This window comes from Telopea speciosissima, chromosome 5, assembly GCF_018873765.1.
Source record: "Telopea speciosissima isolate NSW1024214 ecotype Mountain lineage chromosome 5, Tspe_v1, whole genome shotgun sequence".
NCBI lineage: Eukaryota > Viridiplantae > Streptophyta > Magnoliopsida > Proteales > Proteaceae > Telopea > Telopea speciosissima.
In genome coordinates, this window is record NC_057920.1 from 6,091,615 (window position 1) to 6,109,973 (window position 18,359).

Here is an 18,359-nt window from a genome sequence, read left to right on the forward strand (position 1 = left end):
GGCAGCTTGACAGTAGAGGATCCAAATTGGGGGCACTATGCATATTTTATCGGACAAAAAGGTACCGAACTATGGAGTACAGAGCTCCCTTTTCCCTAAATTAACTTCTAATGGGAGGCCACCATTATCTTCTTCTCTGCAAGCGTTGGTCATGTCCTTCCCAACCATACCTTCCCTCGTCCTCTCGCTCTCTCTTTCCAATGTTAAAAGCCAAGCACTCTGCACTCTAGTCCTACCATGAATGGACACCCTTCTCTCTTCAGTGATGAAAAACAGGGGTTCCGCACCTCACCCAGCACCCATCCGTCTTTCTCTATTTCTCTCTTTGTCATCAATCTCCCAACACCTTTCAATGTTCAAACGAAGGAAGCTTGATGTCAGGAGCCATCCAAGAACTTGGAGAGCCATTCTAAGCTCAGCAATGTCATCGCTCTACACCAAAAAACACAAAAACAGGGGACAGGCACAAGGACTTCCCATGGAGGAATTCTTAGTTTCAATTAAGCTAATGGTAATCTAATTAAGGGCTGAGTTCACTTTTGCTTATCTTTCAGCCCTGAGAAGTTGCAGACGTTAATGGGGCTGGGGAGAATCGTTGTTGGGGGTAAGAGAGAGAATCATTGTTGAGAGAAAGAGGAGTGGTCGAAGATTGGAGAAATTAGGGTCAAGGTAAAGATCAAAGGGCCGGTATTGAGCTCTATCGCAGAGAGAGATCTATCACAGAGAGAGATGTGCCATCGAAATCGCCGTAGATTGATTTCTCCATCGGTTTTGGTCGCTTAAACCTTGATTTAAACCCAAATACACAGGTAGTTGCTGTTGTCTGTGGGTTGTCGTTGCTGTAGTCGCAGAGCGTAGACAGTTTTGCAAACGGTCACTCACGTGTGGTTAATCACATAATTTTCCCTTAATTTTTTTTTTTTTCTTGCACTCTCTCATAACCCTAAAGCTTTTCAAAGTTCTATTTTGCCACTTTACAAGCTCTTTGATCCCAAATTTGATATTGGAATGGGGAACTTAGGAGTTTACCTGTACACAAAATCTAGACCCATTTAGACTTCTTAATGTGTTGTGTTGGCATGGAGAGAAGCCAGATCAGCGTGACAGTTATCACATTCAAATACAGTGGATGCAGAAAGGGATCATCATAGACGAATTACTCTTCATCCACATTTCTTCACCCACCCTTTTTATTGTGGCTGGATAATATTATTGGGATACTCACATTTTCGATCAAATTACCACCTTGCCTCTTATGAATTTTTATCCGTTGCTATGCACTGCAGTGCTGCTGTGCCATCGTGTGGTGCAACAGCGGACATGTGTGCACAGTGAGCCCCATTATGAACACATGGCCGTTGTTGCACCGCACAATGCGCACAACGGCGCCTCCAATATCGGAGCGGATAAAGGTCAGCCTCTTATGCATGCTCTCATTGGTCCCCGTACTGGTATAGGAAATACGTGACCAAGCAACAATCTCTTGCCCTTTGTAATTTCCTCTAAAGGACATCTATTATTATAAAATCTCCCCTATAATCTTTTGTTTGATCATTTGGTCATGGTGGTGCTCATTTCGAGCTACAAGTGAAAGCAAAGTAAAATGACGCAATTTATGTAGGGTTTTAAAACACGTAGTAATTGGTTGTCAATGACGATTTGGTTTAGATTGGAATTGGCTTGAATCAGTCTGAAAAAGCCCTAGAATCGGGGTTTTAGAAATCGATATTGGATCAGCTGTGTGTCGATCTGTATTGATATTGGCTGACATTAATATCGATATCTAGTTGATACCAGATCAGTGATATAGTATGGATGGAGGGTAAAATAGTCAAAATTGATTTTAATATCGCTATCTTTGAGGGTAAAACGTCTGATACGATTGATACGGACCGAATATGTATCAATATTAATATCAGTACCAGTTTTGGAACTGGCTAAAACACAATCTGATACCGAGAATTAATTCCTCATACGTAGTAAACATTAGGTAGAGGGTTCCCTCTAACGCTTGTATGCAGTTTCAGGCATTGGAGGGGTTATTACAGGAAACCAGTAAATAGTAAGGTATTTATCACATTTTAGGATGGGTGCTACAGTAATCTAGGTGGGGAGGGGGTGCCCATGTGGAGTTTCTGATTTAAGTGGCGCCGTTGGGATCTTTTCCCCTAAACATTAATACCATAAGTATTAATTAACCTTATAAGTAAGTGGGCAAGAGATCTCAACTTGGTCGCATGGTCTCTACACAAACGTCTGGGCCAATGTGTGAGAACGCCTGGGTACCTACCCAAGGTACCCAGGGGACAACGATGTCATCTCATGGTGCCTTGTGAGAGTGCGTAGAAAACACCAACAATCGATCCCAAACTGTGTTAATTCCAAAATGGTTTTTGATTTCGATCCCAAATTATCACCCTTAATATAGTGTATGATTGGCCTGATAGCAATGCAACCATGGTTAGAGGTATTGGTATTGGATCGTTGGATATGGGCGATACATATCAATATCCCTATTGCTAGTTACTAATCTTGATACCATGCCGATATCGTATTGGTGAAACGGTACAGACAAGGGGTAAAACAATGAAAAATCCCATTTTTAAGAAAAAAATTGGGACGATCCATGCCGATACCTTTACGGTATAAGTATTAGTTTTGAAGATGACCGAAACACGAACCGATATCATGAACTAAAACCATGAATGCAACCCTAGAGATGTAGAGAGAAATTTAGGGGTATAAATGAATAGCCGGTTTTCGTATCCGTGTCCATATTCATTTAGCACTATCCAAATCCGTCCGAAAGCTAAACAAATGCAGATATGGATATGCTATAGCTATCCGAAAAGCTATATTGACATGTAAACGGATAAAATATCCGATCAGTATCTGTGTCTGTATCCGTTTAGCACTATCAGAATCCGTCTGATAGCTAATCGGATGTGGATGCGGATATAGCACTATCCGAGCCGAATCCGATCCGTTTAGAGCCCTAGAGAGAATGCTTCTCACAGGTTTACACCTGTCGCACGTGTTTACTCATGCGTGTCTTGTCTGGTTATCCTTTTTTCAAGTCTTATATAGTATCCCTTCACGTTATTACGCCAAGTGCGAAGTTCTTCGAAGTCCCCCAGTGACTAGTTGCATTAAATCTTTCTTCTAACGATAGACATCCGAGGCGGCGGAAGGAATCGATCGATCTATCTCTTTAAGAAGAAGAAGAAGAAGAATTGTTTGGTGTATGTGGAAACTGGAAAAAAAGATAGGGAACGATCGAAAGAGGAAAAAAGATTCGGATTCATCGGATCGACCAGAGAAGCAGAAGCAGCAGCACAAAAAGAAGATCCAGATGTCGAAATCCAATCAAGTGAGGGCGTCCCATATCCTCATCAAGCACCAGGGTTCAAGAAGGAAAGCTTCCTGGAAGGATCCAGAAGGTAGCATCATCATGAACACCACCAGGGACAGTGCCGTCTCTCAGCTCAAGGCCCTCCGTGAAGAGATCGTCACCGGAAAGGCCAAGTTCGATGACATCGCCTCTCGCTACTCCGATTGCTCTTCCGCCAAACGCGGCGGCGATTTAGGTCTTCCTCTCCTTCCTTTTCCTTCATCCATTCTTACATCCCTTCTCCTTTATTTTTGCTTTGTATAGATTCTAGATTCTTTTTCCGGTTTACTGTTTCTTGGGTACCAGAGAGTTTGGGTTTCTTCTCAGTGCTTAAATCGCACTGGGGAATTCGATCTCTGCACTTCTGTCCTTTCTCTGGCCACAGATTCCTATAGTTTCCATGAATTGAATTGAACAGCTTAGTTTGTAGCAATTGTATTGATTTCTTTAAATTAGAGTGTTTTGCGTGATGAGTCTTAATCAAGTCTTTTGCACTGAGAATGGGGAGAATAGGGTTACGAGTGTTAGAGTTTGCTTTAAACATTTTCCTTTTGTCTTCTTTCTGTGAAAATTGCAAATTAGGATCTATGCATGTGGTCAATCGATATGGACCAATTAATATGGTTTCAATATATGTATCTGTAATTTCTTATGTTCTTTATTTTGTATGTTTAACTTGGTGAATAGGATCTTTCGTAATTAAACAACTTTCTTTTCTCTCCATTATTTTTTTCCCCTTAATTGAGTGATGACTTTGTCAGCGGTAATCTTACGACTTATTGATGAAGCCCTCTGGTGCCTGCCTAAAGTTGGATCATTTTTTGTGATGCTCTTTGCCATGGCTTTGTTAAATATGCTGAATATCTTGGGGGGTTTTATTTAATAGCATTAATTAATAGGGGAACAAATTACTTTGGGAATTCTTTCAAGGCAAAAGTTATTTCTGCTTCCTAGATTTTATTGTTAGTTATCCTCCTTTTTTTGTCAATATTGTCAGCTTATGTGTTCTCCTGCTGAGTGTGCTTATTCTTGACTCTGGATATATTTAAGCTTTTATCGTACTTAGTTTTGATTTCACAGTTTTCTGTTCTTTCTCTTTCTTATAATATTAGCCTTTTTTTTATATACTTATGTCAGTTCTGCATCATGTTAATCTATTTCTTTGGGGGTGGGGTGTTTGAAGAAGAAAGCTTTCATTTTGAGCAACTGTCTGCATATCATCTCTCTCTCTCAGAGGCCCTATCAGGATCAATTCAATCCGAATGATGGACATTGATGCCCATAATGCTGTGATTCATATTCAATTTATGTTTTATTGACCAAACTAATTCAATTCTTATGAACCTCTATTTAAGAGGATAGATTGATAGAATTCGTGCAAATGATTATTTTGACTTTAATTGTGGGAATTTTGTGGCTTATATTGGTAGTTCTTTGGGTAAGTGTCATTCTAACTAATTATTTTGACTGACTGTTTTTACATAGATGATAAGTAAAAAGGGAGTAGGAACTAGAACAAAGAGTGCATTACCCTTTATCCTCTTCTCTGGTGTTACTGATGCACTATATCATCTCACCCTCTTGTGTTTGGATTTTGGGAGTTCATACTCCTGTCAGTTATGGATGCTTCTTAACAGTGCCAGCTGATGTTTAACATGCTCTCTTAGATTGGATTTCCACTATTACAAGGATCCACTTTGAGTCATTTCAAAGTCAACTGTCTCAGTGGAGACCTGAATCCCTATTGGTCACGAGAATTAGGTCATAAAGGTGATAAACCTTTCTCCCATACTGCCCAATTGTCTGCTCTTCTTCCAAACATAGATCAGGTCTTCCACAGTAGTTTGGATCCTTGGATATTCAAATATACACTAAATGTCATAGTGTATTAAGATACAGTCTGTAAAGTTAAAAAGGCCTTGTAAGAAGTTATGTTTAAATAGAGTTGAATGGTGAAACAGGATTCATGAGTTGTTGAAATAGATGGATTTTCCTGAGATTCTGTCAATGTTGTTGTACTCTTTTCCTTTTAGTTTTTGTCTTTGCAAGGATCCATGTAGCCGACCCCATTTAGTTGGATAACTCTGAGTTGTTGTATTGGTGGTGAAACAGGATTCATGTATCCATCATTTAGTTGGGAGAGGCTTTGTTAAGTTGAGTTGGTAGAGTTAAAAGGGTAAGAATTTTAGTATTACAAGCTGACAGTTCTTTGTTGTATGCCTGAGCAAGTAACCAGTACTATTTCATATTGTATCTGCCTCGGGTACTTTGGGTGGAATGAAGGTTCAGGGTATCATGGGCTGGGTGGATAAGTGGAGAGGAACTTGTGTGTGTGTTGCATGATTGACTTATTATTAGCAAGTTTCATTAAAACTAAAGGCTTAATACCAGCAATTCTTTAGGGTTTGGATGTTGGGTAATAGAGAAAAAATTAGACACTTTAATTGCTTGAGTGTAGTTGAGATGGTTACCCAGTGCACGAGGCTCCCGCCACTGTAGGGTCTGGGGAAGGTCATAATGTATGCAACCTTACCCCTGTTTTCACAGAGAGGCTGTTTCCAGATTCAAACCCGTGACCACTTGGTCACAATGGAGCAACCTTACTGTTGCACCAAGGCCTGTCCTCAGTTCAGTGGCAGGACTAGAAACAATATATTCAGAAATTCATTGAAAGCATTTGAAGAAGCGCAATTAGGTGACAAGACAAGGGGAGGTCAATTGAGATGGTTCATCTATTTGCAACAAAGACCAGTGAAGAAACCACTGCAAAGGAGTAGTCTGCTGAAATTTACAATAGGATCAAAATTCGGAATATTGGGATATGGGAATAAGATTGGTATAGCTATCCCCAAATTTTATAGATGAGCATTATGATTAGTTTTCTATATCTAATTTTATGGCTTAGATCTGCTTCCTAAGATTTTTTTTGCAATGTTATAGATTGTCAACCACCCACTTTGGGAATGGATGCATAACTATGGCTTGAATCGAACTGTTCTTTGACTTTCTGGACGGATGAGTTGAGGTGATGGGACCCTGTCTGTGCTTTATGATGATGCCATCCACAGTCATAAGGAGGTTCTAAAAAAGATGTCTTAATTGCTCATTTCTCTTTTATTAAATGCGATTGAAGGAAATATGCATCCACGGACCTTTATGGGCTGATGACAATGAAAAATAATTACATGCATACAGATACTCTATGGGCCAATGACAATAAAAAATAATCACATGCCTACAAATACTCTTATGGGCTAATGAACACAAGATCTAATCAGAGTAGGTGTATCCTCCATGAACCTCGTTACCATCTAGTGGTGATAGCTTGAATCTACCTGTCACCAATCTCAGAACTCCAGGTGACAACTCCAGCTTTACCCTAAGAGGAACTCTTGGGTCTAATATTTTAATCTGAAAAATTAGGCAAACTGGAGAACTGAACTTTGCAGTCCCTAAACACTTATAGGATCTGGCTTCTGTTTTTTTGATAAGAATGATTTTATTGATAATAAAATTAAAGGCTGACTATACTGTACAAACTCTGATAAGAGAGCTATTTCTTAAAAATTAGCCTTCCCAAGTAATGAGTTTGCCAATGTTTTGTCTAGTGGTAAGGACTAAAGTTGGGGGAGAGAATCTTTATATCTTTGATCAACCACATGCAATAAATTCATGTCTAAGAAACTTTCTATGGATCATTTGAAATGCTTGAAAGATAATATTTCCATTCTGAAGGAGTTTGACAGCCTCCGTTTCTTTTGGTTTTTGGGTGTTTTTTTTTTTCGGGTGGGGGGGGAGGGGAAATGTTGGGTAGTGACAGCCATGTTTTTGGTAAATATACATATGCAAGTCTCTGTCACGTATTCAGTGATTAATGATTTGTTATTCAAAGCCTGTGGAGTAACTGGCAGAGCTTATAGAGATGGTTGAGGCGTTATGCCATCTCCTTAGAAGGCAAAAGGCCCAATACCATGAGTAGTGACAGCCATGTTTTAAAGATAGATGTGCATATTTCCTTGATCACAATTTCTTCCATTTATGTGGAATTCATACGTTTCCCCTATTTGGGTATTCCTCAATTAGGGCTTTATTGAGGTGTGAGGCTACCTCTTTCTTCCCTTGTTTCTAATAATTGACTTGTATGAAATTTTGCAGTGTACTAGGTTGTTTTTATAGCATACATAAAAGTCAAGAGTTTTTCCGTGAAGTCTTGAAGATGTGCTTAGTACCTGTTGAAACCTTACCAAGAAGAAAGAAGATTCAAGTCCATATTATATTTTTGTATTTTTGTGTAATTATCATTACCATTTCAGCCTTGTGGATCCCCCAAGATTTGGGCTAATAACATGTATCAGTTCCAGCACGAATTTTTAGATACCAAGTAAAATTTTATGTTCAGGTAATAAACAAAGACTAGGTTTTACCCAAAAAAAAAGATAAACAAAGACTAGGTTATGAGTTAGAGATGCTGGTAGAATAGCTTCTCAATTCCAAATTCCGATCCATTGATATGTGATGGATTTTGAAAGCTAAATATGCCCGATGCATTCTTTCGTATATACAAAAGCTAAGCTATCAATAAATGATACTTGATATGTGAATTCTGGGAATGCCTACATTCTTATGCGACCCAAGGGATGTGACTTGGCCTCTTTAATCTTTTAAAGAAATTCCTTGAACATGTTTATTTTGCAAACCAGATGACCTCTAAAAGTTTATCAACAAAACTTCCCATGTATTAGAAATTACAAAGTTCTTTTCTTGTGGCATATGTATTGTGAATGTTATCATAAAATAGTGGTATTGTTTATTTATTTTATTTTTTTAATTTCTATTTTATCAGTTCCCCCCCATCCATCACTTACCCCCCCCCCCCTTCCCAAAAGAAAAGGGGGTGAAGAGGAAAGCTCCACCATCCATCTGCTTATCTGTAAACGTTATGGAATAACTAGTTTTCATTATACAAGCTATCATCACGACATGCACTACTAGCCTTGATACAAGTTTGCCTTTGATGGTTGTTGCAGGTCCTTTTGGCAAAGGGCAGATGCAGAAGCCTTTCGAAGAAGCAACATATGCTCTGAAAGTCGGAGATATAAGTGACATTGTGGATACCGATAGTGGTGTCCATATAATAATGAGAACTGGTTGATTGTTGATCCAAGCACGGCTACTGTCTATTTGTTTTAACAGAACTAATTTTCTTTCCGCGCATCCATTTGAGGCAATTGAGCCAATGTTATTAGTTATTAAATGCTCCATGGCCATTCAGATAGCTGTCTATTATTTGGAATCCACTCTCTCATAAAATGCTTAATATTATTATTGTTGAGACTGTATTTGGATATACTTTATGTGGAAACGATTCATGATCAGCAAGAGCTGTAAATTGGGCCATGCTTTTACAATGCTTATTATGGCCATTCAGATTGCTTCTTTCTATTGAAATCCACTCTCATAAATGCTTAATTATATTTTGAGACTTTATTTCGTTCTTCTTATCTGGAAACGATTCATGATCAACAATAGCTGTTTTTGCATATGTTCTTCGACACCTGTTTCTCATGGATTTAAAACTTGGAATTGAATCAGGGGAATCAGCCAATTCGGGTCAAAATGGGTCAATACCAATCCAGAATCTGGTCGATTCTTGCGGCCCTCTTCTGAATAGAGGTCGAATGCATTAGGATCTTCATTTTTTTGGCCATTTTTCGATCTTTAAGTGCATAAAATAGCAAAAATCAATGAAACCTCTTTTATTAGTTGAGCCTTTTTATGATGAGTATGTCATAGATAAAACCCCAGACCCTGCTAAGCGCGGGAGCCTTGTGTACTGAATAAGGCTTTTTATTATGTAATAATAGATAAAACCCCACGGTATGAAGGCGAAGGAGGTCAATGGACCTCTAATTGAGATATAGTCCCTAACAATAACGCATCGAGCTCCTCTACACCCACGGGGGTATCCAACTGTTGGATTGTGCTGTACACATTCCAATGGTTGACTGATATGTGTTGGGATGTGTACGGCACAACCCAGCTACTGGATACCCTTGGGAACTCCCTGGGGACCTGGCTGTCCTTCAGCTGTGGCGGGAGTTGGAGGATCCAACCCAGCAATAACAGGGAGGTTTGGTCATTTCATAGGGGCCGGATACCTCCCTGGGCGGGCGTTCTAAGGAGCCGGATCCAACAATAGTAATGTAGGAATAAATTGAAAAATATGATCTTACACTAAAAAAGAGTGGCCATGAGCATGGATTTGATGCATCGTATCGGCCATCTAAAAAATCGATATGACATTGTTATAGGTGGAGCTGTATCGGACAGTTTTGCCCTTGATTTTTCTTAAAAATTGGGTTTCTTTTACTATTTTACCCTTGATCCGTACCATTCTACCGCTTTGGGATCAGTTAAGTATTAGGATCAATGTCAATCAATATCGATATGGTTGAGCCAATCTCAACTCCTAAAACCAAGGTGACGGATTACCCCTTCTAGTTCCGTTAGCAATGGAAGATATGGGTACAAGAAGATCTCACAATAAAAGACAGGAATTTTCTTTGGCCCACAAGAGATGGAAGAAGAACTTTTGCACTGGTAATGTAGCCATGAGACTGGACTCGTTACCACAAGTGAAGGGAATATCGGTCGAATTGAACCCACAAGAAACAAAAGAAGAATAGGGAGACAATGGAAATTAGGTTTCAGTTACCCAATAAAACTCATCTAGAATATCTTACTTCTCATGATTTTTTTTGTGGGTATGGTACATATTAATCGAAGATTAGAACGTGTCATAGACGAGGTGTTTAAGATACATAAATCTGATAGCCAAAGATAGGAATGTGGTCAAACTGTCTTACACGAATTTGAAGGTATTCCAATCCAGAGAATCAGCAGGACCCTGGCAGGGGTAAGGTGGTCATTGCAGGGCACCCTGTTTATGCGTCGCTCAGGTCGCTCTGAGCAGGACGCCGTAGACGATCTGAATGCGAATCAGCAATGCATATAAACTCCCTATTAACATGAGTGAATGAAATAGAGACAAAATAAGTTGCCAAATGTCTAATCTCATGAATGATAGGGGAGGCCCCCAGCTGGGCAGACTTGGAAGGGTTGTTAATGAGAATAATGGGCTCTTGACTGTCAGATTCCACTTGAATGTTGTCCATGCTTTCAGATGTGAAGTTAAACAGTGCAGAGTGTAGTGCAAGGGCTTCTCCAACCCACCAGCAAAAGAGCTCATTGGAATAATTCATCCCTCATGCTGAACATTACAACAAACATCAATGATCTCAAAATATAGTAAACACACATCCCAACTAGGCTCAATCTGAGCTAACTACATTCTAAATGATTTGGGACACCCAGACCTTTCTTATGCAGAAGCAAAACCTGTGTTTCACGGGTTTTCTTCAGTTGCTTGTTCACCATAAGCAAGCCATTCTTTACTTCATTCTTTAGAATTTCATTAATTGAAGGATTCATTACTAACGGCGGTGTCAATTTAGGACCAGAACTCGAAACAGGAACCGATCCGAACCAACAGGAATCGAAATCTGACTACCCAATAGCTTATTGGGACGGACTTGGTCCTAGTGATATACTATTGTTCTGGGCTCCCAACGGTTCTAGAATCGATAGCCCATTAAGGACCCGGTAGTGTTGAAACCATTGGAATCGGATGATATGTAAACAAATTGAATGAGAAATTAGAAATCTGAACCCTGAAAGGTTTTAAGTGTCATTCTTTTATTGCTCTTTAAGTCATCATTGTATGAGTTGAGTTTGAAATGGAAATCATGAACTCTTAAAGTTGTCTCCTTATTTATATATATGCATCAATGTCTTTATTTTGAGCTCACACAACTACATCTATGTATGATGAAGCTCTCGTTTTCTTAAAAAAACTTTTATTGTCCTTGTTTTGGGTTAAATAATATTTGGAATCGATTAAGAACCAGAATCGGACCACCCATTAGTTAACGGTCCTGGGTCTCAGATTTGGATCCAGTAAACTTATTGGTCCAGTTATGGGCTTGATACCTTAGAGTCAGAACCGATAAAGATCCGAACCGATAACCCAAAACCGAACCAACCGACACCCCTAACTAACGCATCATCATTGTCTTTCTATTAACTTCTTGGGTTTATGTCAATTAAAGGGTTAAAAAGCATTACAAAGTCAAAATTCTTGGATCTTCAAAAAGAAGGCCAATCCAATAAAAATCGGACCCTGCTGCCATTGTGTACACATGGCCGCTGCTGCTAAGGGTGTCCAAACCAAATCGAACCCGAAATCGAGCCGAATTCACCGAATCGAATTAATTCGGTTTGGTTTCGGTTCTAGTATATGGTATTCTAATTCGGTTTCGGTTTCATGCTAAGACCCATCGATTTGAACTGAAACCGAACCGAATAAACCACTTAATCCAAAACCATATATCTTTTAAATTTTTTGGTAACCATATCTAACCAAATGACTTTAAATATTCTATTTTTCTATGTTTTTATTGTTTTTTTTGGTAATTATCCAACGGAATGAAATTTATATGCCACTTTTCACAGGGGAAAATAAAAAACTCTATGAATTTTCTTTGTAGTTTTGGTAACCATCTAACCTAATGATTTTTCATATTCCATTTTCTAGGTTTTATCTATTTCCCTTTCTCAATTTCCTTTTTCAATTCTTCAACTTCAACTCGTCAAGTGTGCAACCGAATTAGAACTGTAATCCGAAATCGAATTAAACCGAAATTGGAACCGTATCTGAAAATCGAATTAGAACCGTAATCAAATCAAATACTCGAAATCAAACCGTTTGATACCCTTAGCTGCTACACCACACGATATGCACAGCAACGCTCCAGTTACATCAGCGGATAAAAATTCATAAAAACCAAACGAACAAGATCGAAACCGACCTTTGGCTTAACGATTTGGTTGGGTTGAAAGGTTTGGCGGTGGATGGGAGACATGTGGTTTCATGAGGAAGAGAAGTGTGACCCCTGGCCCCACGTCCCCACCCCCCTTCCCGATTTTGGATTCCTTTCTCCCTTACGAGTCACGATGATCACAAAAAACCACCACCACCACCACCGCCACCAATTCACCGTCGCAGTGACAGTAAGAAAAGCAACGAAAAATGGGAGCTTCGTCGTCGACACAGCAGAACCATATCTCGCAGGAGCAACGAGAGATTGAATCCGAGGCCGCTTCCACAGGAGCTCTCCCCATACTCCACAATGCTTTCTCTAAGCTCTCCGATCCTCAAACAAACGCCATCCCCTTCGTCTGTCTGCAGGTTACGACTAATAACCTAACTCTCTAATTCTTGATCATTTCCCCCTCATTCTCTTCATTTCTTAATCAGAATTTTGTGCTTCAACTCAAACAATTCACATTGACTTTTTTTTTTTTTTTTTTTTTTTTTAATATTTGGTATGATCTGCTACTGAATTTTGTTTGGCATCGATCAGGGAAGGGGGAAACGTGTACATATATTTAGTCGTTTGAATCTCTCTGTATGCTGCTTAATCCAAAAATTTCCATCGCTATTTGGACTTCAATTTTCTTTCCCCTTTATTTTGTTGGCTTTCTTCTTTATAGAACAACACATTTTCTACTTTTGATCATTTATGAAACTCATAGTTTGTTCTTCGTGTTTAGCTTTTGTCCCAACTCATTCCCAATGTTTCATGTATCACAGGAAATCTTCTCTTTCACCAACAATAACCCAACGAATGAAACAACCTCAACACCTGAATGCTTTCCAAGGCTGCTAGATCATCTGGGCGAAGCTATTGTCGATATCTTTTTCAGGGTGGATAAAGGAGGAATTACTTGGATTGAGTTCTTGAGGGGTTATATTAGTTGCTGTGGAAGGAAGACTACATCGACGTCTCTTAACAATTTATACCGGCTTTATGCTGTGACCAGTGCAAAAGCTGGAAATCCTTCAAACTTGGAATTCGAATCTGATGACGCCGATAGTAAAATTAGTGGCTTTTTAGTGCCCAGTGATGCTCTAATGCTTCTGTGGGTGTGCTGGGTCATGTCACAGAGCTCGAAAATTTTGAGAGTTTCTGAAGGGAAGACTAAATTAGATATTCCGGATATAAAGCATTTAGTATTGTCAGCTGTTGTAACTTGTGCTGAAGTTGGAAATGACTTAAATACGTCGGACTGTAGCATTTCGAGCTTGGAACATCGACTTCCTGCTGGAAAGCTTCATATGTGGGCTTTGACAACAGTCCCGGGTCTTGTACATTGTTTGACACAGTATCTCCATGATAGACTCCAAAGATGTGCAGCTGTGGAGGTACCATATTTATTCTTCTTCTACAACAGTGATCACACTAATATGTGATACTATTTGATTCTGATTCATTTTACTATCATAGCCTGTTCCAACCTTTGGGGATTTAGGCTACAACTCCATATTGGGATAGTATATGGTTTTAGTGGGAAAACATCAATTGAAGGTCCCATGGTGAATTTTAATGAAGACCAGGGTGTGAGTGATTTACTGTCATAATTTTGCTAAAAATTTTGTACCATCTATGTGGGATACAAACATCTTTTAGTCTTAATTAATGTCTCCATACTTGCCTCTCACGTTCTAGTTTCCTTTTGCTTCCCTGTCCTCCTGTCAATTAATTAATTTACTTGTTTATAGTTTTGGGAAACCTGTTTGTTGCTGTTCACTCTTCTCCTTAAATTCAAACTAATCCTTATGCTTGGGATTTAATTGGGCCATAATAACATCGAGAGATCCTTGGATGCAATTTTTAGATGTGGCTTCTTTCTTGAATATGAACAGGATGAGTTGGGATCTTCCAATTTATCAATTGGTGAAATTTCTTTGACAGAGGCAAATGATACATATCTTCTGACATGTGGAAGGGCCTGGGCCATCTCACTTACTCAGAAAAGCAAATTAAGTGAAGAGATCTTGAAGGCACCATTTCATAGAGATGGAAATGGAGTATTTGAAAACCTTCTCTACAGGTTAGTCACCCTCAATACAAAGCTTCTGATTGGAAAGTTGCCATCTTTCTATTCCCCGTGACAGAATTCTCAAGGATAGACGAATGTATGATCCAAAAATGATTTTGTACAAAAGTGGGTTATCGATTAAATCTTGTCATCTGATTATGTGTGTATTACAAGTGCATATTAATGTACTCTTTTGACTTTATCTGGTTGCGTTACGCAGTTCAGTTTTAGCACCAAGAACATTAGAGTTTCAAACTTTGCTTGCTTTTAGTCCTCTCTTCTCATTATAGATTTAATAATGCCAACTACCTGGTCTATTAGAACTCTATGGTAATGGACTAGATCATTCTGCTGATGTTTGCTAGGATTCTCTCATACTTTCATGGGGTTAAAAATGAGTAGCTGTGGTGTCCTGACCAACCTAAACAACCAATAAAATTGAACATTGTTGCCAATTGTTGTTGAGTTGTAACAATTTGTTACATTTATTCATCAAGTTAAGAAGAGAAAAACAATTCTTACATACTAGTATTCTCAACCTATTTTCTGGCCAACACTTACATGCAGGTCAGCTATCCATGGGAAGGGATTGAACAGATTCTGGTCAAACATTGAAGGTTACCATGGGCCGTTGCTAATTCTGGTTTCTGCTAGCTCAGGAGATGTCCATGGAGGTGATGGCAATGTCATGAGATGGGTGATTGGGATACTTACAGAGCAAGGTTTTGAAAATAGAGATGTATTCTATGGAAGCTCCGGTTGCCTCTATTCTATAAGCCCATTTTTCCATGTCTTCTCATCTTCTGGTATGTGGAGAAAAAAAAAGTATATTTTATTTGCATTTCTGTACTGAAAGTGGCTGATCTAAGACCCGAACCTCCAACAGGGAAGGAGAAGAACTTTGTCTACAGCCACTTACACCCTGCTAGCAGAGTTTATGATCCACATCCCAAACCTGTGGGCATTGCTTTTGGAGGAACCATTGGGAATGAAAGGATATTTGTCGATGAAGATTTTGCCAGACTAACAATTCGTCATCATGCAGTGGACAAGTCTTATCAACCTGGTCCCCTTGTCCCAAATCAGGTATAGCTGTGCACTAAAATGGTGGTTTAGTCTTAGATGCAATATGGAAGTTTAGACCAAACTTCATTTGCTTCTCTTCTTTAATCTCATCATCACAAAATTAGAAGACCTCCATCATGCAAAATTTAGTGCAAAATTTATTGATTTATGTTATTCTATTGGAGTATCAGGGAAAACATAGTGAACCATCCAAATGGAGAAGCAGATGATAGCATAGTTTTTAAAACCGGACCTGCTTCAAACCGAAAGGGGCTTGGTTCCGGTTCTGTCCAGTTTTGTCCGCTCAAAAGAAACAAACAAAAAATTGAGTTAAAATGAGATGCTATCAAATAGGAAATGCAGCAATATGCATCAAAGGCAACCACTGGCTGGTTGGTGTTTCACCATTTGAATAAACGATCTTGGGTTCAATTCCTCAAAAGGTTGCCCTTATAATATATTTTTACCAGAGGAAACCAGTGATCACAACCAGCCAGTTTTACAAGATGCCTGGTTCAGGAAACCGTCCAGTTTGATTCTGGTTGCTGACAAGGCAGTCTGTACAAGACCAGACTGAGGATACGGTGGTTCCAATTTTATCCTGTTCAGCGAGTAGTTCAGCTGGTTTTTAAAACTGTAGATGTTAAGTGTATGGATTGGATAGTTAAAATGATATTATTATTATTCAGTACAAACAATATCCTTGGCGATATTATTGTTGTCTTTATTACTGCATTCTTTGGTTTCTTAATTTGAATTTAGCCTTGTGCATCTTTAACGGTTCCTAAATGCTTACTGCATAGATTCTCTTTTGTACAATGCCGTTCCTATCGTGTTAAGAATTAGAAATTACACCCACCCGGAAAAAAAATTAGAAATTACCATAATTGGCATGATCTTCTAGTCCATTAGAAATAAGACTTGGAATGAAAACTGTCTACCTATTGGTTTATTGATTTCCTGCATATACTTCAGGGGTTTCTACCTCTGGAAGCTTCGATTGTAGGGGTTGAAGTATGGGGATTAGCTGGAGGAAAGGCAAAGGAAGAGCAAAATGCCTATATGAAGAGACAGCAACTATTTACCGAGCAGAGGCGCAAGGTAATTTAGATTGGACACTATTAATCTTCACATTTTTTACTTAAATGGTGAATGGAGATGAAGTGACCTCAATTTCTTGTTTACCCATTTTGTAGGTGGACTTGAAAACTTTTGGCAGTTGGGAGGATTCACCAGAGAAAATGATGATGGACATGGTCACTGATCCAAACCAAGCTAGACGAGAAAATCGGTAGTGTGGTTAGAAAGATGAACAGCATCCAAGGGTGTGTTGTGCTTCTAAGCAAAGCTATTCAGTTAATGAGATTCATGTAGATGATAAATAAGAAATAGCGAAGTACAAATGTAAGAGAAAAAAGGATTGTAATGGCTACAGCAGCTTCTGGTTTGGATTAAACTTTTTAACTCTGTAACTGTAATTGAAGTATTTCTTAATTAAAAATCTCTCTTGTTTCAATCCATAATTTTGAGAAATGTGACTGCTTTGGTTATAAGAAGCATTGAATTACATTTTTTGTGAGTACCACCTTTAGTAAGACCAAAGAAACTTCAATTTAGCACAAGGGATTGCCTTATACCCAATTCTGTGTTACTTAATGGCGCTGGGATAGCAGAATAATAATGTCGGCTACTCAACTCAGCCTTATCCCAACTAAATGGGGTCCGTTATATGGGTCATTTTTCTCCAATTAAAGTCATACTTGTTACTAGTCTATGCACGTCTGTCCTCATTTCTCTAACAGTCATTAGGCTTGCATTCAGCTCTTTTACCTCCTTCAATCTAAATTAAATCACCCCTCCGTACTGGAATATTCATGCCACTTTAAATGGCTTTCTCGCAACTTATCATGCATCGAAACCACTCTTAAATTAGTTTTAACTTGTTCATTCTTTTCTAATTTTACCGCTCATCCATCTCAACATCCCATTTCAATTTCACTAATAGCATGAAATTCTTATGTTTTGTAATGTGAATGTCCTATATTGTCTTTTATTCCCCTCCCCCCCCCCTCCCTTTTTTTGGATGAGCATGTATTTTGCTTTCAAGTGAATTACACTCATCTAAAAGAAACTGGTAAAGGTGATTCATTAGTGAAAATTGGAATGAAACTAATTGAATCAAATATCATAAGAAATGGACAGAAACATGTCCTAAATTTTGAAGGGTCTGTTTGCCCAACTGTAGCCCCAATTCTGCAGATAATGTGATGTCATGATGCAACCCAAGAGGTGGGGGAACCCACTTCAGAATTCAGATGGCTGCTTTGTTTTTCAAATTATCTGGGAAGATCTCTTGTGCTGCAACCTAAGAGTAAGAAACCACTTAAATGGTAGCTTTGATTTTTCAAGTTACTCCAACTGAAAACTCCCAATGACTTGTAAGAACCAAAAACTTCTATAGTACTATTGGGTATTTATTTTGACCTATACTTGACCATATGCTTACATTAAGATGGTAAGTTCTCCCCGAACTGGGATAGTTTTTCTTGTTTATTCTCTCAATGCGTAAGAACATATTTTACCCTTCAAGTTTCTTTAAAAAAAAACTGAGTTCGCAAGCAACTGAAGTTTGTAAAATCGGTCATATCAGTCTCGGGGAGACGAAGATATTCGAATTTTGTCATTAAGCAGTTGGAATCCTATGCAAATTAACTGTAATAAATTGGTAATAATAAGATTTTCACAGGAGATATTAAGGCAGCCCTTGCTATTGCCATCTGTTTCAGTTGTTGAGTTTTAACTCTCATGGTCTTATGGACTTAGATTACCATCAGATGCAGTTTTAGTTGACTGCTTAAATTCCACTAATGATAGGCAAATCTCATGTTTCATGTTCATGGTG

General features: G+C 38.7%; 2 protein-coding genes across 4 annotated transcripts in view; both read left to right on the top strand.

The window, feature by feature from the left end:
• Positions 1-3,235: 3,235 nt before the first annotated feature.
• The window catches only part of LOC122663388 (peptidyl-prolyl cis-trans isomerase Pin1-like), a 30,755-nt gene continuing 15,631 nt past the window's right edge, over positions 3,236-18,359 (top strand). Inside the window, exons 1-2 of one of the 2 annotated variants that reach the window (XM_043859064.1) lie at positions 3,236-3,587; positions 8,419-8,559. In XM_043859064.1, the coding sequence (XP_043714999.1) occupies positions 3,245-3,587; positions 8,419-8,543 (468 nt within the window). In that variant the 5' untranslated portion in view covers positions 3,236-3,244 and the 3' untranslated portion in view covers positions 8,544-8,559. Of the gene's footprint in view, positions 3,588-8,418; positions 8,577-18,359 lie in introns of those variants that run through there. The other variant, XM_043859063.1, reaches the window with a different exon arrangement.
• On the top strand, positions 12,482-16,862 carry LOC122663386. Of its 2 annotated transcripts, none has more exons than XR_006333105.1 (7): positions 12,482-12,698; positions 13,104-13,715; positions 14,217-14,404; positions 14,960-15,198; positions 15,279-15,478; positions 16,464-16,558; positions 16,654-16,862. XR_006333105.1 is itself a non-coding variant. In XM_043859061.1 (7 exons), exons 1-7 carry the CDS (start codon positions 12,540-12,542, stop codon positions 16,750-16,752), a joined length of 1,623 nt encoding a protein of 540 aa, XP_043714996.1. In that variant the 5' UTR covers positions 12,482-12,539; the 3' UTR covers positions 16,753-16,862. The 2 variants fall into 2 exon arrangements, 1 of the variants encoding a protein (XP_043714996.1); XM_043859061.1 differs by having other exon boundaries at positions 16,433-16,558.